This window comes from Bombina bombina, chromosome 2, assembly GCF_027579735.1.
Source record: "Bombina bombina isolate aBomBom1 chromosome 2, aBomBom1.pri, whole genome shotgun sequence".
Lineage (NCBI taxonomy): Eukaryota > Metazoa > Chordata > Amphibia > Anura > Bombinatoridae > Bombina > Bombina bombina.
Window position 1 is genome coordinate 1,388,198,203 of NC_069500.1, and position 24,879 is coordinate 1,388,223,081.

At 41.0% G+C, this 24,879-nt stretch overlaps 1 protein-coding gene across 1 annotated transcript in view; it reads right to left on the reverse strand.

Annotated features, from left to right (window-relative positions):
* DNAAF9 (dynein axonemal assembly factor 9) overlaps nucleotides 1-24,879 on the reverse strand; it is a 643,469-nt gene that overhangs the window by 16,914 nt on the left and 601,676 nt on the right. Inside the window, exon 34 of the mRNA XM_053704320.1 lies at nucleotides 9,583-9,788. Coding sequence (XP_053560295.1) covers nucleotides 9,583-9,788 — 206 coding nt within the window. The remainder of the gene's footprint in view (nucleotides 1-9,582; nucleotides 9,789-24,879) is intronic.

Below are 24,879 nucleotides of genomic sequence, written 5' to 3' on the forward strand. Positions count from 1 at the left end.
CAATATGGGCACACATCTTGCATCTACTCGCTCTACATCTATACGAACCATGAGGGAAAACCATATTCACAGTATTCTTAGATGGAATTAAATTATTATGTTTCACCATTTTACTAGGAGCTAAAATAGTTTAAAGATTAGGAGCCCTCTTAAATACTACCCTTGGTTTATTCACTATCAAATTACCCAAGATGATTCCCCATATCCATATTTTTCTTTTCCTTTATGGCCAATTCAAACGGATACGCTGTAATTGTATTACTCTCTCTGATTATGAGACCCAAAGTTTAATTCTCAAAGAGATTTATTGAGAAAAAATACCCGCCCCACATTATAGATAACAGCTATAGAAGAGCTAAATTTGACCATAGGGACAAATATTTAATCAGTTCAAAAAAGAAGGAAGGACAAGAAAATAAGGATATGGGGAATCATCCTCTGTTCATTACACAGTTTAATAGTAATCATCATTTGATTAAACAAATTATCACTAAGCATTGGGACATTTTAACTGAGGACCCAATCTTGGGTAATTTGATAGAAAATAAACCCAGGGTAGTATTTAAGAGGGCTCCTAATCTTTAAACTATTTTGGCTCCTAGTAAAATAGTGAAACATAAGAATTTAATTCCATCTAAGAATACTGTGAAGATGGTTTTCCCTCATGGTCCGTATAGATGTAGAGCGAGTAGATGCAAGAAGTGTACCCATGTTGTGAATAAACAACAAATATTCCAGTCCAATGTCACCAAATGGACATATTCTATAATTGGCCACATATCTTGCACTTTAAATTATGTAATATATCTTTTATCCTGCGTCTGTGGTATACAGTATGTAGGCTGTGCTTGTAGACGGCTTAGCATAAGATGGTCCGAACATCTACGCAATATGAAAAATAATTATACATTTCACAGTGTATCAAGACACTGTAATAGCAAACACAATGGTAACACCAAATGTTTTTCTGTAGTTCCTATCGAACACATTCCCAAATCTCATCTTTACAACCGATTTTTTAGACTCAGGCAAAGAGAGACCTACTGGATCCACGTTTTAAAGAGCTTACATCCTGCTGGTCTAAACTTGTGGGTGGATCTGGCAGGCTTCCATTTTTTGTTTATTCTCTTCGAATGCTTTTCATTCGTCCATATGATGTACATTTCAAATTCCTTGTTACATATTGGTTTGACCCCGAATGATTGTGCTATAGGTCTTTTTTAGGACATATCATTACTTTAAACTATCCAAACAGTTGAGGAGTCTAATGCACAGTGGAATATAAAGGTCCCCCTTAAGTCTCTTAGCCATTCATCTAAAATACAGTTGTGGACATCGTCTCATTCTATGGCTAGGATCTGGGGCCCTGATATAACTACACCTTTCTCTTATTAAGAACGGGTCATCTTACCCATATATATATATATATATATATATATATACGTATATATATATATTTTAGACTTATATTTGCTAATGTGGTACATGTAATAGGGCCTTCCAGTTTTATTATGTGATCATGCGATTTATCCATCAAATATCATCTTATGAATATACACAATTATGTATTTATTAGAGCTTAAAACAGATTGTAGATATATATATATATATACAGGGAGTGCAGAATTATTAGGCAAATGAGTATTTTGACCACATCATCCTCTTTATGCATGTTGTCTTACTCCAAGCTGTATAGGCTCGAAAGCCTACTACCAATTAAGCATATTAGGTGATGTGCATCTCTGTAATGAGAAGGGGTGTGGTCTAATGACATCAACACCCTATATCAGATGTGCATAATTATTAGGCAACTTCCTTTCCTTTGGCAAAATGGGTCAAAAGAAGGACTTGACAGGCTCAGAAAAGTCAAAAATAGTGAGATAACTTGCAGAGGGATGCAGCACTCTTAAAATTGCAAAGCTTCTGAAGCGTGATCATCGAACAATCAAGCGTTTCATTCAAAATAGTCAACAGGGTCGCAAGAAGCGTGTGGAAAAACCAAGGCGCAAAATAACTGCCCATGAACTGAGAAAAGTCAAGCGTGCAGCTGCCAAGATGCCACTTGCCACCAGTTTGGCCATATTTCAGAGCTGCAACATCACTGGAGTGTCCAAAAGCACAAGGTGTGCAATACTCAGAGACATGGCCAAGGTAAGAAAGGCTGAAAGACGACCACCACTGAACAAGACACACAAGCTGAAACGTCAAGACTGGGCCAAGAAATATCTCAAGACTGATTTTTCTAAGGTTTTATGGACTGATGAAATGAGAGTGAGTCTTGATGGGCCAGATGGATGGGCCCGTGGCTGGATTGGTAAAGGGCAGAGAGCTCCAGTCCGACTCAGACGCCAGCAAGGTGGAGGTGGAGTACTGGTTTGGGCTGGTATCATCAAATATGAGCTTGTGGGGCCTTTTCGGGTTGAGGATGGAGTCAAGCTCAACTCCCAGTCCTACTGCCAGTTTCTGGAAGACACCTTCTTCAAGCAGTGGTACAGGAAGAAGTCTGCATCCTTCAAGAAAAACATGATTTTCATGCAGGACAATGCTCCATCACACGCGTCCAAGTACTCCACAGCGTGGCTGGCAAGAAAGGGTATAAAAGAAGAAAATCTAATGACATGGCCTCCTTGTTCACCTGATCTGAACCCCATTGAGAACCTGTGGTCCATCATCAAATGTGAGATTTACAAGGAGGGAAAACAGTACACCTCTCTGAACAGTGTCTGGGAGGCTGTGGTTGCTGCTGCACGCAATGTTGATGGTGAACAGATCAAAACACTGACAGAATCCATGGATGGCAGGCTTTTGAGTGTCCTTGCAAAGAAAGGTGGCTATATTGGTCACTGATTTGTTTTTGTTTTGTTTTTGAATGTCAGAAATGTATATTTGTGAATGTTGAGATGTTATATTGGTTTCACTGGTAAAAATAAATAATTGAAATGGGTATATATTTGTTTTTTGTTAAGTTGCCTAATAATTATGCACAGTAATAGTCACCTGCACACACAAATATCCCCCTAAAATAGCTATAACTAAAAACAAACTAAAAACTACTTCCAAAACCATTCAGCTTTGATATTAATGAGTTTTTTGGGTTCATTGAGAACATGGTTGTTGTTCAATAATAAAATTAATCCTCAAAAATACAACTTGCCTAATAATTCTGCACTCCCTGTATATATTCTTTGCTGACTATGTTAACTGCTGGTCTATCTACTTTAGGGATAGCCATTTGTCTATATAGAAAAAGTTTTATATATGCACTTAATTATGTGAATATCACTAAGTTTAGACCATGAGCTACTATTCGTGATCACGTATTTGTGCTCCTTTTTTAGTTTTAAATTTTATTGTTTAATTTTAACGTAACTTCTAATGATTTAAATTATATGGACCTTTCGTTTTGCGTTGGCCATATGGATACACATCCATCTGAACTAACCTTTAAGAGGGTGTTTTCCACTCGTCATTATGGTGGGTGTGATTATTGGAACCCTGAGAGGGGTGTGTGTCCATACGGCCTCGTGATTGGTGAAAGGTTGTTTTAAATATAGCAAGTACTTTTATGTCAGATACAGCCTGATGAAACGACCGATACGGTCGAGAAATGTGTTGCTGGTTTTAATGTGACTCAATAAATTGACACATTATTTTGTACTTGCTCCATGCAATTTTATTCTATTTCCTCCACTACGACTCCTTTCCACATTCACGGAGGTTGATTACTCGGTCTGCTCCAATCAGTGGGTTATACCGCTACACATAGGAAGTGAATGGGATTTCTGGTTCCTGATTGATCCCCACGTGTTTGGCTTGGCTGGCGTGGTAGTCTGTCGGGCGACTTTCTGAGGTCCCGGCCTGCTTGGTTAGGCACCATCTAAGTGCCGCTCTCTATGTGAGTACCCATCCTTCTGGGCTGTCTTTGTGTCCGGTCTGCACTCTTAGTACAGACGATATTGTTTTATGAGGCACCTCTTCATCTGTTCCCACAGGTCTCTTCATCTGCATATCGTTACAAGAGTGCTGCCGTGGGCTACCGTCCATCTCTACGATTCTGATCTCATATTTGCGCACCTCCTATAAAGGCATGGTGTCCTATACTCCTGACTATTAAATTATGCTTACCTGATAATTTTCTTCAGATGGAAAGAGTCCACAGCTGCATTCATTACTTTTGGGAAATAAGAACCTGGCCACCAAGAGGAGGCAAAGACACCCCAGCCAAAGGCTTAAATACTCCTCCCACTCCCCTCATCCCCCAGTCATTCTGCCAAGGAACAAAGAACAGTAGAAGAAATATCAGGGTGAAAAGGTGCAAGAAGAATAAAAGTACAGACGCCCCACATAAAAAAATGTGTGGGGAGCTGTGGACTCTTTCCATCGGAAGAAAAGAAAATTATCAGGTAAGCATAATTTAAGTTTTGCTTCATAAATGGAAAGAGTCCACAGCTGTATTCATTACTTTTGGGAAAACAATACCCAAGCTATAGAGGACACTGAATGCCAAGACGGGAGGGTACAAGACGCGGCCCATTCTGAGGGCAACAGTCTTGAAACCACTACCCAACAAAACTCTGCTTCGTCTGAAGCCGAGAACATTAAAAGGAAAAAGCCCCAAGGACACTGACCCACAGATCGTCCGGAAGCCTAGATAGAGACCGCAAATTCAGACTCCCAAAGGGACAAGGCAAGAAAAAATCAAGGGAAATCTAAAGGACACCACAAAATTCCATAAAGGAAAACCCCTAAAACGAGCCCAGCTCATAAAGACCCAAATGGGTCCAAAACAAATAAGGGGAGGCAACGCCCAGACCAACATAATACAAGGTCTAGGACTGAACATCCGAACATCGATTTTTACTCTCAACTTCGAGTGGAAGCACCAAAACGACAACTGAAGACTTATCCTCAAGTCGTCAGTATTTAACACAAAAACGTGTAGCAGACCCAGACGAGGTAAACACTCGAGTCAAGAACACGCAGCCGTCATCAGGACGACCCAGAGAGAGAATACTTTACTAACAGTCTCAGGACCTACTCCCAACTGGGCCAGCCCAAGAGTCAGTAGGTCAGAAAAAAGGGGAACGTGTTTAGGCACTTTAAGTCCAGAATTGGACAAAAAGTTCCCTCCTTCTTTGGACCCACAAAAAGGTTTGAATAAAACCCGAAACCTCTTTCTGCTATAGGTACCGGGACAATTACTCCTAGAGAGGAGAGATCCCTACGCAACCTAAGGCGGCAGCCCTCTTTTCTGGTCTTGTAGACAGACTAGAGAGTAGGAATCTGCCCCTGGCCGGATGAGACTTGAATCCGATACTGTATCCTTGAGATACAACCACCAGGACCAAGGATCCTGTACATCCTGGAACCAAGCGTCTGAAAAAAAGAGACAGTCTTCCCCCTACTCGATTCGATCCCGGATCGGGGGCTGCCTCTTCATGGCGATTTGTTCTCGGTGGGCTTCTTACTCTGGACTTATTCCAGGACTGAGCCGGCTTCCAAGTACTCTTAAGCTGCTCGGACTTGAATGAGGATTGCCGACTGATTTTTCAGAACGAAAATTAGACTATTGCCGTCCCTTAGGCCTATTTTTCTTATCCTGCAGTAGGAAGGCACCTTTCCCTCCGGTAACCATAAAAATAATGGAGTTCAGACCTGGATCGAATAAAATCTTCTCCTTGAAAGAAAAAGAAAGTAGTCTGGATTTAGAAGTCATATCCGCAGACCAAGACTTCAATTAGAGAGCCTAGCGGGCTAGGACCGCAAAGCCAGAAGCCTTTGCATTTATGCGAATAATCTGCATATTCGGGTCACAGATGGAGTTAGCAATTCTCAGAGCCTTAATTCTCGCCTGAATACCCTCGAGGGGAGTCTCTACCTCAATGAGCTCATACAGAGTGTTGCACCAGTAGGTAACTGCTCCAGCAACCGAGGTTACAGCTGCCGCTAGTTTCAATTTTCTTATCCATAGGCTCTCTAAAAGGAGAACTATCCTCCAAGGGGATAGTAGTACCTTTAGCCAGCGTAGAAATAGTGCCATCCACCCTAGGGATGGAGCCCCACAAATCTATTTGAGAGTCAGGGACTGGGAATAATTTTTTTAAAGAAGACGAGGGGGAAAAAATAAGTTCCTATTCTTTCCCATTCGTTACTAATAATGTTCGACAGCTTAACTGGCACAGGAGAAGTCAGAGGGACCTTCCTATCTTCATATACACTGTCTAATTTAGGGATCTTACGTTCTTCAGGGAGTGTAGCCTCTGGAACCTCTAGCGTAGACAGAACCTCCTTTAATAAAAAACGCAGTTCACCCTCTGAAGCTACAGAGGTTAACATATCCTCGGATAGCTGGAAATCCGACAAATATTTAGAAAACTATGTTTAACCTTTCTCTTGCGTTTGCTAGAATGAGGTAAGGCACTCAGGGCCACACACACTGCGGATTGTAACTGCGCGCTAAAGTCCATCGGAAAAAAGCCCCTTCCAGATGGAGGATTAGTTGGCCCGCGGGGAAGTGCATGTGGAGCGGGTAGTGTAGAAAGGGTAGTAATCTCTCGGGACCCAGATTCCTGCGAGGTAGACAACTCAGAGGGGCTAATAGCACTAGGAGTATTAGCAGGCTTGTCTCCCTTCTTAGACTTTAGAACAGTGCTTAGGCAAATGGAACAAAATTGAGCAGGCGGGCAAACCACGGCCTCCTCACAATATAAACAGGAATTATTCATCAGAACAGAAGGAGCGGAACCTTCTAATGTGGTATCAGAGTCCTCCATAGCTAAGATATATTCACAGAAGGACAGACAAAAAGTAAATGCTTTTATTAAAAAAAACGGCACCTTTATAATCCCAATGGCTGGGGCACTTACCCCCTCCTAGACCCAGACAGCTAACAGTGACAACGCACTCTTTAGGAGTGAACTGTCCGCAGCAGGATCGTAGGAAATGAAAAGACCGCACCCGGTCACGTGGAGCATAGGACAGAACTTCCCCTGCTATGAAAAAGGCGCTAAGCTATTATGAGCTGGACAACACTCAAAAACGAAATTGAAACCTGTTTTTTCAAGCCAAAAGCACACAGTCTATGAGTCCAAAATAACTATCACATTAAGCAGTTATAAATAATCCCTATCTGTTTAAATAATCTCCCTGAAGGAGATATTAACCCTTAATCCTATAGAGGCATAAAGGAGCCACACTCTGACCCTGTAGAGCAAAAGTGTAAATATAAACGTTCTTACCTCCAGGATCCATGCAGTGGAACAGCCTCTCAAGTGTGACAGTCTTGCAGTGACGCTTCTGACATGGACTTAAGTGTGTAACAGCAAGCAGTGAAACTCGTCAACATTGATTGCTCAGGAGCTGTTAGGCAACAGTCTGGATGGGTTCGCAGAAAAACTTTCCCTGCATCTCCAGACTCTAACTTTCATCAATACTCTCACTGAGAGGTTGACATGATTACTTAAAACTCCAGTCCTTTCTTGAAGGGAACATACTCATTACAGGACTATCCAAAATCTTTTGACACTTCTCTGCCACTTCCTATAGTGACGAAAGGCAAAGAATGACTGGGGGATAGGGGAAGTGAGAGGGATATGTAAGCCTTTGCTTGGGGTAACTGCCTCCTCCTGGTGGCCAGGTGTTGCATTTCCCAACAGTAAGGAATGAAGTTGTGGACTCTCCCTGCCTTATGGAAGGAAACCTTATCCTCAGGAAGACTCTGATGCTGAAAAATCTAACCTTATCAATGCCCTAGGAAAAGAACACTGCTCAATCAAATAAAGTAAGGCACATTACTCCAGAGGGTGAAAAGTTGACAAAAGATATCTGTCAGGGTTTTTTCCCTGCTGTGTTTGCCATGTGCTGCTGGCAGCCATTTTACATGCTGACTCCGGTGCATACTGTGTGATGCTGCTCAATTCCTGCACATCCTTTTTTTGCCCTTGTTTTGTCTCAGACCTGTTTGTGAGAGCTCCTGTGTATTACCTGGCTGTCTGACGTCCCTCCTGGTTCCTGATCCCTGGCTTGTTCCTGACTCTGCTGTTCTCCTTGTTCCTGATTCCAGCTCGTCTGACTACTCGCTTTGGCTTCTGACTTCTGACTCGGCTCGTCTGACTACCAGCTCTGGTTTTGATTCCTGGCTTGTTATTTGACTTGTGGACTTTTTTTGCTATTAATAAAGGTGTGATTATTTTTGCACTTCTCGTCTCAGTCTGATTCCTGGCACCCTGACAATATCTGATCTGGAATAAAAATTGAATTAAGAACCTCACCAGGAACCTGAAAAATATGCCTGACGTGCACTTACATGAAGGCAACACAACCCCATAAACAGAATGTTTATTAGAAATGTCTTAGAGGAACTAAGGAGAAACCTTAGTGCCATCCGAGAAGAAATCATGGAGTGACAAAATAATAGTAAAAATATTGCAGAAAGACAGAAGAAACCAGTATGCAAAACATGCAACTGATTACAGTAAGAACAATGTCAGAGGATGTACTCACTAATGGGAGAAACCAGCAGATAAAATCTAGTCTGTTGCATAGATTACTTAAATTTGTGTTTTCTTCACTTTTTTAACTATAGAACCGTAATGACGACAGAACCACAACAGTACCTCAGTAAATAACAAGAACTCAATATGTGAGTATCATGTAACAATCACACGCCATAAGTGTTATACAGATGTGTAGCAATGTATAACAATAAAACAAGGAATGTGATACTGTAGAATACCATTGCACAGCAAAAAAAACAACAGTACTACAAAATTGGAAAATATTAACGCATCATAAAGTTTCCCCCTTAAAAAGCTCTAGAGGAGTTGAAATCACTGACCCTCTGATAAATAGCTTTTTAAACAAACTCACAGGTGCAATGCGCGCTAAGCCGAACTGCAAAACAAAAAAGGAGACATCATCATCACATCCAATGGTCAGATAACACTCATCAGTATGAAGAAAATGTGTGCGAAAAAGCCTGAGAGCTATGCACACAGTGTCAAAACCCAACTATGTAAACCAGCCAAAGCATGAAAGTAACTATTAATAAGACTAAAGGGACGTGCATAAACTTGACGTGTGCAAACCCATACGCAGACGCACAAAATTCAAACTAAGCACACCAAAAAAGCTGATGCAAGCAAAACAGCTGATGTGAGCAAAACAGGAAGGGGAACAATGTAAAGGATTCTGTCCCAGGGATATATATACCAATTATAGATGGTTTATGAAATGGTTTATAGACTGAAAACCCCTCTCTGAAGAATTAAATGCACATCTTCATTCTTGACCACTTCCAGTCAGATAAAGTAAAGACTGATGTATGTGTGAGGAGTTTTATAGGACTCTTGAGGTTTGGGAATCTTTGCCTCCTCCTAGTGGTATAGAAGAGTAATTCCCAGGAGTAATGGATCGTGGACTCTCACCATCACTATGAAAGAAATAAGAATGACACAGCTGTAGTGAATTACTTATTCAATAGTTAGATCTTTACATGTGCTCTATAACAGCTCTAGAACTTTAATAACTTCCTTGACTGGTGTTTAGAATTCAGACTGCAAAAAACTAAAGTAATAAACTAACCTGCTTGGCACACTGTCTCAGCCATTCCTTTATGACTTCCTCTTTCAGGGAGCAACCACTGAACACAAGCACACATTGCTGATGTATACTTTTTTCTCTCTGATCATGTCTTGAATCAGGAGGTGGTGTTGGTCCATCAACCACAGCGATAAGACTCAGAGAATTGGTTAAAGTGCTATGGCACACTTCCATTATCTGCTCGGAATCTAGAAGACATAATCTATAGATTTAGTAGGGCAAAAATATCATCAATCCTACTGACCTCGTATCCATTAACCGACAAGTGGAAAAATATCAACACAGTTTACCAATCAGGAAAAAATAAACATGCATATGAACACGAGTGCACATATTTCATAGCCTATGAATTACAATTTTCTTTTATGTATTTCTACATTCCATCTACGCTTTATAAGAATCCTAAAACTACAAGTAATATTCTAAGGTACTATTAATTATATATCTCACAGCGCTTCAAACAGAATTGTTCCTTCTAGCTCCTAGGAATTGGGGTACATAGCTAACCCTAAGCAAATAAAGTTAAAATGAATCAAGGTCCAAGGAGCGCCTAGTTTATAAGGCTAAGGATTTGTACTTAAAATATTGTCATTTAATTACCAACATAAATATACATAAATACATATAGTTCACAACATATACAATTAGAAATAAAAACATTGATCCATGTGATTAAATAAATGGGGACAGTGCAATGTAGTCCTGAATATACAATTGGTTACAATTGTGATTAGTAATGTCCAGTTCTGATTGACTCCTTAAAAAAGTAGGGATAGGTGTCAGCAAATCCTTGAGGGATAGTAAGTTCTTTATCAGATTAGAATAAAAAATGGGCAAGAAACAAAAATGTGCTGAAAAATTCCCCAAAAATCTAAAAAAATGGTGAAAAATGTGAAAAAATTAAATGAAAAATGTAAAATAAAAAATATAAAATTGAGTGATAAATTGCGAATAAAGTAAATGAAAAATAACTCCAAACAATTGTGTAGTGTTGGATACCAAAAGAATGTTTACAAATAACGTGGTTATATTCAATATTGGTGATAAATTGTTATAATCCATCCTGTCCAAGACTCAGTCCCCTAATGTTAATCCTGTGAATAAAACAAATATAACATAGTGCAATACTGGTAACAAAATTGTAAATGAAATCAGAATGAAGCTCACGATATGATGTCAACGCGTTTCAGCCCTTTCTTAGGCCTTTATCAAGACTATACTTCTATGGTGGCTTCATTTATAAGTGTAAGTAACCAATCATTATTGTCGTTATTTTGGCGCCAAATGTGTTCATTACAAACCAGAAGTGATTCCTTCCTTGTGTTTCACTTCCGTTTTGGGCCACATATCCTTTAGCATTTAGAACATTCTATCCCTCCTTTATAGTTGTGTAGCCTATTCGTTCAGTTACCAAACTAAGTGCATCGTGTAATTATCCTCTTTTGCCGGGGGTCGCGTAACAAATGTGTCATTATTTACCTGTTACTTTGAAATCGCCAGACCGGAAGTGACGTCACTCTTTACTACGTCACTTCCGGTATCATTGACATAATGTCACTTCCGGTTTCATTTTCTAACGGTTAGCTGTTGTGTTAGCTGACTTGATGTCACTTCCGGTTTCGAATTTAAGTGGTTAGCTGTCATGTGTGATGCTCTGGATCTAGCTAGGTGTGATTTAACCGAAAATAGGTTACCTACTAAAAAAGGTGATAGGGATTCTAGGGTATGTAATATTGATGATATCAAGCAATATTTAATTGCACTGCACATAATGTTGCTAAAATTAAAAATATTGGAATTAGAAAGGAAATAATATAAAATTAAATTAAAATGAGCATTTGGAACAGTGTGAATCTATAATTTACATTGAAAAAACGTACACGGGCTCAAGATGTCAAAGAATTAACTAAGTGGGTATGTCATAAAAACAGAAATGAATATAAAAATACACACACATATTAGTATACATTAAAATATAACAACACTTATTTTTGATTTTCATTTTTATTTTTAATTTAATTTTTTTTCACATTTTTCACAATTTTTTATATTTTTTTGGAATTTATCAGCACATTTTTTATTCTAATCTGATAAAGAACTTACTATCCCTCAAGGATTTGCTGACACATATCCCTACTTTTTTTAAGGAATCAATCAGAACTGACATTACTAATCACAATTGTAACCAATTGTATATTCAGGACTACATTGCACTGTCCCCATTTATTTAATCACATGGATCCATGTTTTTATTTCTAATTGTATATGTTGTGAACTATATGTATTTATGTATATTTATGTTGGTAATTAAATGATAATATTTTAAGTACAAATCCTTAGCCTTATAAACTAGGCGCTCCTTGGACCTTAATATTCTAAGGTACACACAATATATCAGGCATAAACTGTAAACAAAAGGCAAAAAAAACATAATACTTCAGCCTGTTAAATACCGCCTCCTTAAGTTCTCATCAAACCAGACAGCAGATGTATTTATTCTTGGCGGAGCAGGTCTTAAGGGGGTTCAGCATTCAAAATGTATTCCCCTCCAAGATGAAGTGTCTCAACACATTTCAACAAAATAATTGTGTGATATATCTGTTATCAAATTGTTTTTATTCTGCTCCCGAAAAAGACTATTATTTTGTTTAAAGGCGTAGAACCACTTCATCTTTAGAAAACATAATTTATGCTTACCTGATAAATTTATTTCTCTTGTAGTGTGTTCAGTCCACGGGTCATCCATTACTTATGGGATATATTCTCCTTCCCAACAGGAAGTTGCAAGAGGATCACCCAAGCAGAGCTGCTATATAGCTGCTCCCCTCACATGTCATATCCAGTCATTCGACCGAAACAAGACGAGAAAGGAGAAACTATAGGGTGCAGTGGTGACTGGAGTTATAATTTAAAATTTAGAACCTGCCTCAAAAAAGACAGGGCGGGCCGTGGACTGAACACACTACAAGAGAAATAAATTTATCAGGTAAGCATAAATTATGTTTTCTCTTGTTAAGTGTGTTCAGTCCACGGGTCATCCATTACTTATGGGATACCAATACCAAAGCTAAAGTACACGGATGATGGGAGGGACAAGGCAGGAACATTAAACAGGAGGAACCACTGCCTGTAGAACCTTTCTCACAAAAACAGCCTCCGAAGAAGCAAAAGTGTCAAATTTGTAAAATTTGGAAAAAGTATGAAGTGAAGACCAAGTTGCAGCCTTGAAAATCTGTTCAACAGAGGCCTTATTCTTAAAGGCCCAGGTGGAAGCCACAACTCTAGTGGAATGAGCTGTAATTTTTTCAGGAGGCTGCTGTCCAGCAGTCTCATAGGCTAAGCGTATTATGCTACGAAGCCAAAAAGAGAGAGAGGTAGCCGAAGCCTTTTGACCTCTCCTCTGTCCAGAGTAAACGACAAACAGAGAAGAAGTTTGTCGAAAATCTTTAGTTGCCTGTAAGTAGAACTTCAGGGCACGGACCACGTCTAGACTATGCAAAAGACGTTCCTTCTTTGAAGAAGGATTAGGACATAATGATGGAACAACAATCTCTTGATTGATATTCCTGTTAGAAACTACCTTAGGTAAAAACCCAGGTTTAGTACGCAGGACTACCTTGTCTGAATGAAAGATCAGATAAGGAGAATCACAATGTAAGGCAGATAACTCAGACTCTTCGAGCCGAGGAAATAGCCATCAAAAACAGAACTTTCCAAGATAAAAGCTTAATATCAATGGAATGAAGGGGTTCAAACGGAACACCCTGAAGAACTTTAAGAACCAAGTTTAAGCTCCACGGAGGAGCAACAGTCTTAAACACAGGCTTAATCCTAGCCAAAGCCTGACAAAAAGCCTGGACGTCTGGATTCTCTGCCAGACGCTTGTGTAAAAGAATAGACAGAGCAGAAATCTGTCCTTTAAGCGAACTAGCAGATAAACCCTTTTCTAAACCCTCTTGTAGAAAAGACAATATCCTAGGAATCTTAACCTTACTCCATGAGTAACTCTTGGATTCACACCAATATAAATATTTACGCCATATCTTATGGTAAATTTTTCTGGTCACAGGTTTCCGAGCCTGTATTAATGTATCAATAACCGACTCCGAGAAACCATGCTTCGATAGAATCAAGCGTTCAATCTCCACGCAGTCAGCCTCAGAGAAATTAGGTTTGGATGGTTGAAAGGACCCTGAATTAGAAGGTCCTGCCTCAGAGGCAGAGACCATGGTGGACAGGATGACATGTCCACTAGGTCTGCATACCAGGTCCTGCGTGGCCACGCAGGCGCTATCAGAATCACCGATGCTCTCTCCTGTTTGATCTTGGCAATCAGTCGAGGCAGTAACGGAAAAGGTGGAAACACATAAGCCATGTTGAAAACCCAAGGGGCTGCTAGTGCATCTATCAGCACCGCTCCCGGGTCCCTGGACCTGGATCCGTAGCACGGAAGCTTGGCATTCTGGCGAGATGCCATGAGATCCAGTTCCGGTTTGCCCCAACGAAGAATTAGTTGAGCAAATATCTCCGGATGAAGAGTCTGGCGACTTAGAAAGTCCGCCTCCCAGTTCAACACGCCTGGGATGTAGATTGCTGACAGGTGGCAAGAGTGAGACTCTGCCCAGCGAATTATCTTTGAGACTTCTAACATCGCTAGGGAACTCCTGGTTCCTCCTTGATGATTGATGTAAGCTACAGTCGTGATGTTGTCCGACTGAAACCTGATGAACCTCAGTGTTGCTTAACTGAGGCCAAGCTAGGAGAGCATTGAATATTGCTCTTAATTCCAGAATGTTTATTGGAAGGAGTTTCTCCTCCTGAGTCCACGATCCCTGAGCCTTTAGGGAGTTCCAGACTGCGCCCCAGCCTAGTAAGCTGGCATCTGTTGTTACAATCGTCCAATCTGGTCTGCGAAAGGTCATTCCTTTGGACAGATGAACCCGAGACAACCACCAGAGAAGAGAATCCCTGGTCTCCTGGTCCAGATACAGTAAAGGGGACAGATCTGAGTAATCCCCATTCCACTGACTTAGCATGCATAATTGCAGCGGTCTGAGATGCAGGCGCGCAAATGGCACTATGTCCATTGCCGCGACCATTAAGCCGATTACTTCCATGCACTGAGCTACTGATGGGCTTGGAATGGAATGAAGGACACGGCAAGCATTTAGAATTTTTGATAACCTGGACTCCGTCAGGTAAATCTTCATCTCTACAGAATCTATAAGAGTCCCTAGGAAAGGGACCCTTGTGAGTGGAAACAGAGAACTCTTTTCCATGTTCACTTTCCACCCATGCGACCTCAGAAATGCTAGAACTATCTCTGTATGAGACTTTGCATTTTGAAAACTTGACGCTTGTATCAGAATGTCGTCTAGGTACGGAGCCACCGCAATGCCTCGCGGTCTTAGTACCGCCAGAAGCGAACCCAGAATCTTTGTAAAAATTCTCTGAGCCGTAGCTAACCCGAAGGGAAGAGCTACAAACTGGTAATGCCTGTCTAGAAAGGCAAACCTTAGGTACCGATAATGATCTTTGTGAATCGGTATGTGAAGGTAGGCATCCTTTAAGTCCACTGTGGTCATATATTGACCCTCTTGGATCATGGGTAGGATAGTCCGAATGGTTTCCATCTTGAACGATGGAACCCTTAGGAATTTGTTTAAGATTTTTAAGTCTAAGATTGGTCTGAAGGTTCCCTCTTTTTTGGGAACCACAAACAGATTTGAGTAAAACCGTTGCCCTTGTTCCGTTCGCGGAACTGGGTGGATCACTCCCGTCACTAAGAGGTCTTGTACACATTGTAGAAATGCCTCTTTCTTTACTAGGTTTGTTGATAACCTTGACAGATGAAACCTCCCTTGTGGAGGAGAAGTTTTGAAATCCAGAAGGTATCCCTGAGATATAATCTCCAACGTCCAGGGATCCTGTACATCTCTTCTCCAAGCCTGGGCAAAGAGAGAAAGTCTGCCCCCCACTAGATCCGTCTCCGGAAAGGGGGCCCTGTCTTCATGCTGTCTTAGGGGCAGAAGTAGGCTTTCTGGCCTGCTTGCCCTTGTTCCATGACTGGTTGCCTTTCCAACCTTGTCTGTAACGAGCAGTAGTTCCTTCCTGTTTTGGAGCGGAGGAAGTTGATGCTGCTCCTGCCTTGAAATTACGAAAGGCACGAAAATTAGACTGTTTGGCCTTTGATTTGGCCCTGTCCTGAGGAAGGGTGTGGCCCTTACCTCCAGTAATGTCAGCAATAATTTCCTTCAAGCCGGGCCCGAATAAGGTCTGCCCTTTGAAAGGAATATTCAGTAGTTTAGATTTAGAAGTTACATCTGCTGACCAGGATTTAAGCCATAGCGCTCTGCGCGCCTGTATGGCGAATCCGGAATTCTTAGCCGTAAGTTTGGTTAAATGTACTACGGCATCCGAAACAAACGCATTAGCTAGCTTAAGCGTTCTAAGATTGCTCAAAGTCTCACCCAATGGTGCTGTGCGAATCGCCTCTTCCAGAGACTCAAACCAGAATGCCGCTGCAGCCGTGACAGGCGCAATGCATGCAAGAGGCTGTAATATAAAACCTTGTTGAACAAACATTTTCTTAAGGTAACCCTCTAATTTTTTATCCATTGGATCTGAGAAAGCACAACTATCCTCCACCGGGATAGTGGTACGCTTGGCTAAAGTAGAAACTGCTCCCTCCACCTTAGGGACCGTCTGCCATAAGTCTCGTGTGGCGGCGTTTATAGGGAACATTTTTCTAAATATCGGAGGAGGGGAGAAGGGCACACCAGGTCTATCCCACTCCTTGCTAATAATTTCTGTAAGCCTTTTTGGTATAGGAAAAATGTCAGAACACACCGGTACCGCATAGTATTTATCCAGCCTACATAATTTCTCTGGGATTGCCACCGTGTCACAATCATTCAGAGCCGCTAACACCTCCCCTAGCAACACGCGGAGGTTCTCAAGCTTAAATTTAAAATTTGAAATTTCTGAATCCGGTCTCCCCGAATCAGAACCGTCACCCACAGAATGAAGCTCTCCGTCCTCATGTTCTGCAAATTGTGACGCAGTATCAGACATGGCTCTCGTGTCATCGGCGCGCTCTGTCCTTAACCCAGAGCTATCGCGCTTGCCTCTTAACTCGGGCATATTGTATAATACTTCTTTCATAACATTAGCCATATCATGTAAAGTGATTTGTAAGTGCCTTGATGTACTTGGCGCCTCAATCTCACGCACCTCCCGAGCGGGAGACGAAGGTACTGACACGTGAGGAGAGTTAGACGGCATAACTTCCTCCTCGTTGTCTGGTGATAATTTCTTTATCGGTACAGATCGACTTTTATTCAAAGTAATATCAATACAATTGGTACACATATTTCTATTGGGCTCCACATCGGCTTTTGAACATAATGAACAAGCAGATTCCTCTGTATCAGACATGTTTAAACAGACTAGCAATGAAGCTAGCAAGCTTGGAAATTACTTTCAATAAGTTTACAAGCAATATAAAAAACGCTGCAGCGCTTTTAAAAAAACACAGTTGAATTAACAAAGAACTAATTCAGTTATAGTCAACAATTCTTAACGGTAAATGTATTAATTAGCAGAGGATTGCACCCATTAGCAAAAGGATGATTAACCCCTCAATACCCAAAAACGGATATCAAATTAAGATTTAACGCTTTTATCACAGTCAAACACACTGTCACAGGTCTGCTGTGACTGATTACCTCCCTCAAAAACGAATTTTGAAGACCCCTGAGCTCTCTAGAGACGTCCAGGATAAAGAAGCAGGAAGACTGTGCTAGAATTTTAACTGCGCAACAAGGCGCTAAAAAAAGGCCCCTCCCATTCATATTACAACAGTGGGAGACCTGATATAACGGTTTCTATGCAGAAAAATACGTTAGCCATGTGGAAAAAAATCATGCCCAAAAAGGATTTATCACCAAAGTACCTCACAAAACGAATAACATGCCAGTAAACGTTTTAAAAACCAACTTTTTCAATGTCATGCAAAGTTATCACTAAGCCTGCTACCAGTCGCTTCTACTGCAGATAAGGCTTAAGCATTATTTCAGTATTAACAGTATTTTCTCAGTCAAATTCTAGTCCCTAGATAATAACTCAACTGCGCATACATTTATCAGCCTGATACCAGTCGCTACTACTGCATTTAAGGCTGTACTTACATCATATGGGTAACAGCAGTGTTTTCTTAGTCAATTCCATTCCCAGAAAATATTGTACTGCACATACCTCATTTGCGGGGGACCCCGCATGCTATTCCCATTTTCTGACGTTACCCCACTCCTCAGAGTGTCGAGAACAGCCAGTGGATCTTAGTTATGTCTGCTAAGATCATAGAGAACGCAGGCAGATTCTTCTTCCAAATACTGCCTGAGATAGAAAAAACAGCACACTCCGGTGCCAATTAAAATAACAAACTTTTGATTGAAGAATAATTAAGTAAAAACTCCAACTCCTCTCGCGACCTCCTTCTTAGTTGAGGGTTGCAAGAGAATGACTGGATATGACATGTGAGGGGAGGAGCTATATAGCAGCTCTGCTTGGGTGATCCTCTTGCAACTTCCTGTTGGGAAGGAGAATATATCCCATAAGTAATGGATGACCCGTGGACTGAACACACTTAACAAGAGAAAGAGCTTTTAATCCTTGTGTTTTATACATTAGAATAAATCTTTTGATAATCAGCAAATTACTCCCCTTGTGAGTATTTTCAATTTTTGTGCACACCTGATTCATTACTTGCTACGCTATTGTGATCCTCCTATTCACAGAACATTATTTGGAGGTTAAAACATTTTGGACTTTGTGCCGCCAAGAAAAATGCGTTTATAAGAATCCTTCCAGTTTTTTAACATGCTTAACCCCTTAACGACCGAGGACGTGCAGGGTACGTCCTCAAAAAAAAGGCAGTTAACGCCTGAGGATGTACCCTGCACGTCCTCGGTGTGGAAAGCAGCTGGAAGCGATCCTGCTCGCTTCCAGCTGCTTTCCGGTTATTGCAGTGATGCCTCGATATGGAGGCATCCTGCAATAACCTTTCTAAGCCATCCGGTGCAGAGAGAGCCACTCTGTGGCCCTCTCTGCACCGGAGATCGGTGGCTTACAGTGCGTTGGTGGGTGGGAGCCGAACCGGGAGGCGGGTGGCGGCCATCGATGGCCCTCGTGATGTGGAGGGGGGCGGGATCGTGGGCCGGTATGCCAGGGCCGCGCACTGACGCGCGCACGTGCACGGGAGGGTGGGGGCGGGCGCGTGCACGGGGAGGGAGCGGGTGGGAACCGCTACACACAGAAAAAAAAAGTTCAGGAAAATAAAAAAAAATGTAAAAAAAATGTTATAAAAAAGCAATCATTTAGGTGGTGGGGGTTGGTCTGTGGGGAGGGGGAAGCTACACTACAGAAAAACCGGGGAAAAAATAAAAAAACAACATATTTCCTTGCAAACTGGGTACTGGCAGACAGCTGCCAGTACCCAAGATGGCCCCCAATAAGGCAGAGGGGAGGGTTAGAGAGCGGTTTTGGGGGGGATCAGGGAGGTTGGGGGCTAAGGGGGGGATCCTACACAGTAGCATATGTAAATATGCTAAAAATTTTTTTTAATTATTTTTAAAAACCCTTTTATTTTAGTACTGGCAGACTTTCTGCCAGTACTTAAGATGGCGGGGACAATTGTGGGGTGGGGGAGGGAAGGGAGCTGTTTGGGAGGGATCAGGGGGTGGGATGTGTCAGGTGGGAGGCTGATCTCTACACTAAAGCTAAAATTAACCCTGCAAGCTTCCTACAAACTCCCTAATTAACCCCTTCACTGCTAGCCATAATACACGTGTGAGGCGCAGCAGCATTTAGCGGCCTTCTAATTACCAGAAAGCAACGCCAAAGTCATATATGTCTGCTATTTCTGAACAAAGGGGATCCCAGAGAAGCATTTACAACCATTTGTGCCATAATTGCACAAGCTGTTTGTAAATAATTTCAGTGAGAAACCTAAAATTGTGAAAAATTTAAAGTTTTTTTTAATTTGATCGCATTTGGCGGTGAAATGGTGGCATGAAATATACCAAAATGGGCCTAGATCAATACTTGGGGTCGTCTACTACACTACACTAAAGCTAAAATTAACCCTACAAGCTCCCTAAAAGCTCCCTAATTAACCCCTTAACTGCTGGGCATAATACACGTGTGGTGCGCAGTGGCATTTAGCGGCCTTCTAATTACCAAAAAGCAACGCCAAAGCCATATATGTCTGCTATTTCTGAACAAAGGGGATCCCAGAGAAGCATTTACAAGCATTTATGCCATAATTGCACAAGCTGTTTGTAAATAATTTCAGTGAGAACCCGAAAGTTTGTGAAAAAATTTGTGAAAAAGTGAACGATTTTTTGTATTTGATTGCATTTGGCGGTGAAATGGTGGTATGAAATATACCAAAATTGGCCTAGATCAATACTTTGGGATGTCTTCTAAAAAAAAATATATACATGTCAAGGGATATTCAGGGATTCCTGAAAGATATTAGTGTTCTAATGTAACTAGCGCTAATTTTGAAAAAAAATGGTTTGGAAATAGCAAAGTGCTACTTGTATTTATGGCCCTATAACTTGCAAAAAAAGCAAAGAACATGTAAACATTGGGTATTTCTAAACTCAGGACAAAATTTAGAAACTATTTAGCATGGGTGTTTTTTGGTGGTTCTTGATATGTAACAGATTTTGGGGGTCAAAGTTAGAAAAAGTGTGTTTTTTTCCATTTTTTCCTCATATTTTATAAAAAATTTTTATAGTAAATTATAAGATATGATGAAAATAATGGTATCTTTAGAAAGTCCATTTAATGGCGAGAAAAACGGTATATAATATGTGTGCGTACAGTAAATGAGCAAGAGGAAAATTACAGCTAAACACAAACACCGCAAAAATATAAAAATAGCCTTGGTCCCAAACGGACAGAAAATGGAAAAGTGCTGTGGTCATTAAGGGGTTAAAGTTAAAGTAAATTTCCAGCATCCACATTAATGTAATCCATTAATGTTAATGAGCTTACTATATAGTCAACTTTTTTTTTTTTTTTTTCGGCTAGATTAAGAGTTTTGCGTTATGGTGAAAAAGCAGCGTTAAGCCTCATAACGCTGCTTTTTTACTACCGCTGGTATTACGAGTCTTGGAGATTTAGGGGCACCGCACACTTTTTTGGCATTACCGCAAATCAACTTACGCAATTTGCGTATAGTCTTTTTTTTCTATGGGACTTCCATATCGCCGGTATTACGAGCTTGTCCTGGGAGGCCAAAAAGTGAGCTATACACCCTATCTCGTCAAGATTCGTACTGCATTTTAAAGTCAGTAGTTATGAGTTTTACACTACAACGCTGTAGCATAAAACTCATAACTAAAGTGCTAAAAAGTACACTAACACCCATAAACTACCTATTAACCCTTAAACTGAGGCCCTCCCACATCGCAAACACTAAAATAAAATTATTAACCCCTAATCTGCTGCTCCGGACATAGCCGCCACTAGAATAAACATATTAACCCCTAAACCGCCGTACTCCGCCTTGCAAACAGTTTATTATTAACCCCTAACCTGCTGTCCCTAACATCGCCGCCACCTACCTACCTTTATTAACCCCTAATCTGCCGTCCCTAACGTCGCCACCACTATATTAAATTTATTAACCCCTAAATCTAACCCTAACCCCCCCTAACAAATATAATTAAAATAAATCTAAATAAAACCTACAATTATTACCTAAATTATTCCTATTTAAAACTAAATACTTACCAAAAAAATAAACCCTAAGCTAGCTACAATATAACTAATAGTTATATTGTAGCTATCTTAGGTTTTATTTTTATTTTACAGGCAAGTTTGTATTTATTTTAACTAGCTAGAATAGTTACTAAATAGTTATTAACTATTTAATAATTACCTAGCTAAAATAAATACAAATTGACCTGTAAAATAAAACCTAACCTGTCATACACTAACACCTAACCTAACCCTACAATTAAATAAATTCCCTAAATTAAATATAATTAACTAAATTCAATACAATTCGCTAAATTACAAAAACAAACAAACACTAAATTACAGAAAATAAACAAATTACAAGATATTTAAACTAATTACACCTAATCTAATAGCCCTATCAAAATAAAAAAAAAGCCTAGCTTGGAGCTAGAATTAGCACTGCTGTGACATCAATAGCTTCAAAAACGATAATGCGCATGCAAAATTCAGAGTCACGCATGCGTATTTCAACTAGTGGGCGGTAATGTTGTCTGTTGGGACGCCAGTGGGGGACCAATAGAAACGGTCTAAAGGATAATCGTCATACAATAACAAAAAACAAACAAAAAAAAAAAGACAGGCAGAGTTACAACGATAGGAGCGTTTGTTGTGAAAATTACTTTAAACTGATGTAATCGATAGATTAACAAAAAATTATAAATGAAACTCATATTTATTTTAGTATTACTTGCAAACTCTGCGTGGCTGTTAACTTTTCCCTTAAAGGGACCCTAAACACCTGTATTCTAATAATCCCAAAAACTTTTTCTTAATAATAAAAATAAAATAATCACTGTGGTCTATTCTATGGGGCCTATTTATCAAAGGTCTTGCGGACCTGATCCGACAGTGCGGATCAAGTCCGCAAGACCTCGCTGAATGTGGAGAGCAATACGCTCTCCGCATTTAACATTGCACCAGCAGCTCACAAGAGCTGCTGGTGCAACGCCACCCCCTGCTGACTCGCGGCCAATCGGCCGCCAGCAGGGAGGTGTCAATCAACCCGATCGTACTCAATCGGGTTGATTTCCGGCAATTCCCGTCCGCCTCATCAGAGCAGGCGGACAGGGTTATGAAGCAGAGGTCTTTAGACCGCTGCTTCATAACTGGTTTTTCTGGCGAGTCTAAAGACTCGCCAGAAACACGGCACACAAGCTCCGTTCGGAGCTTGATTAATGGGCCCTTATATGTTCCTCTTATCCCAAACTGTTGAAGGAGATTGTTTTGAAGTACAGCATTGATCCAGTGCTTGACTTCCTATGTAAGCTGCCATATTGTAGTGTATGTTACAGGGGCACACACACAGCTACATTACATATACTTAGAGGATCACATCTGTTTGCAGAGTGTGAGCTGCAGTGGCTGAAGATACAGATTTATTAGTCAGAGTATAAATGTATTTCCCTATTTATGCATATACACATTATGCAGCAGAACTTAAATAAAATCCTTATTAAGTACTGTTTTCGTGTTTCTAACCCCCCCCCCCCCCCCAAAACAGATTTATACTGGAAAACATAATTTATGCTTACCTGATAAATTCCTTTCTTCTGTTGTGTGATCAGTCCACGGGTCATCATTACTTCTGGGATATAACTCCTCCCCAACAGGAAATGCAAGAGGATTCACCCAGCAGAGCTGCATATAGCTCCTCCCCTCTACGTCAGTCCCAGTCATTCGACCAAGAATCAACGAGAAAGGAGTAACCAAGGGTGAAGTGGTGACTGGAGTATAATTTAAAAGATATTTACCTGCCTTAAAACAGGGCGGGCCGTGGACTGATCACACAACAGAAGAAAGGAATTTATCAGGTAAGCATAAATTATGTTTTCTTCTGTTATGTGTGATCAGTCCACGGGTCATCATTACTTCTGGGATACCAATACCAAAGCAAAAGTACACGGATGACGGGAGGGATAGGCAGGCTCATTATACAGAAGGAACCACTGCCTGAAGAACCTTTCTCCCAAAAATAGCCTCCGAAGAAGCAAAAGTGTCAAATTTGTAAAATTTGGAAAAAGTATGAAGCGAAGACCAAGTTGCAGCCTTGCAAATCTGTTCAACAGAGGCCTCATTCTTAAAGGCCCAAGTGGAAGCCACAGCTCTAGTGGAGTGAGCTGTAATTCTTTCAGGAGGCTGCTGTCCAGCAGTCTCATAGGCTAAACGTATTATGCTACGAAGCCAAAAAGAGAGAGAGGTAGCAGAAGCTTTTTGACCTCTCCTCTGTCCAGAATAAACGACAAACAGGGAAGAAGTTTGGCGAAAATCTTTAGTTGCCTGCAAGTAGAACTTGAGGGCACGAACTACATCCAGATTGTGTAGAAGACGTTCCTTCTTTGAAGAAGGATTTGGACACAAGGATGGAACAACAATCTCTTGATTGATATTCCTGTTAGTGACTACCTTAGGTAAGAACCCAGGTTTAGTACGCAGAACTACCTTGTCTGAGTGAAAAATCAGATAAGGAGAATCACAATGTAAGGCTGATAACTCAGAGACTCTTCGAGCCGAGGAAATAGCCATTAAAAACAGAACTTTCCAAGATAACAATTTTATATCAATGGAATGAAGGGGTTCAAACGGAACACCCTGTAAAACGTTAAGAACTAAGTTTAAACTCCATGGCGGAGCAACAGCTTTAAACACAGGCTTGATCCTAGCTAAAGCCTGACAAAAGGCCTGGACGTCTGGATTTTCTGACAGACGCCTGTGTAACAAGATGGACAGAGCTGAAATCTGTCCCTTTAATGAACTAGCTGATAAACCCTTTTCTAAACCTTCTTGTAGAAAGGACAATATCCTAGCGATCCTAACCTTACTCCAGGAGTAACCTTTGGATTCGCACCAGTATAGGTATTTACGCCATATTTTATGGTAAATCCTTCTGGTAACAGGCTTCCTAGCCTGTATCAGGGTATCAATAACCGACTCAGAAAAACCACGTTTTGATAAAATCAAGCGTTCAATTTCCAAGCAGTCAGCTTCAGAGAAGTTAGATTTTGATGTTTGAATGGACCCTGTATCAGAAGGTCCTGTCTTAGAGGTAGAGACCAAGGCGGACAGGATGACATGTCCACTAGATCTGCATACCAAGTCCTGCGTGGCCATGCAGGCGCTATTAGAATCACTGATGCTCTCTCCTGTTTGATTTTGGCAATCAATCGAGGAAGCAGCGGGAAGGGTGGAAACACATAAGCCATTCCGAAGTTCCAAGGTGCTGTCAAAGCATCTATCAGAACCGCTCCTGGATCCCTGGATCTGGACCCGTAGTGAGGAAGTTTGGCGTTCTGGCGAGACGCCATGAGATCTATCTCTGGTTTGCCCCAACGTCGAAGTATTTGGGCAAAGACCTCCGGATGAAGTTCCCACTCCCCCGGATGAAAAGTCTGGCGACTCAAGAAATCCGCCTCCCAGTTCTCCACTCCCGGGATGTGGATTGCTGACAGGTGGCAAGAGTGAGACTCT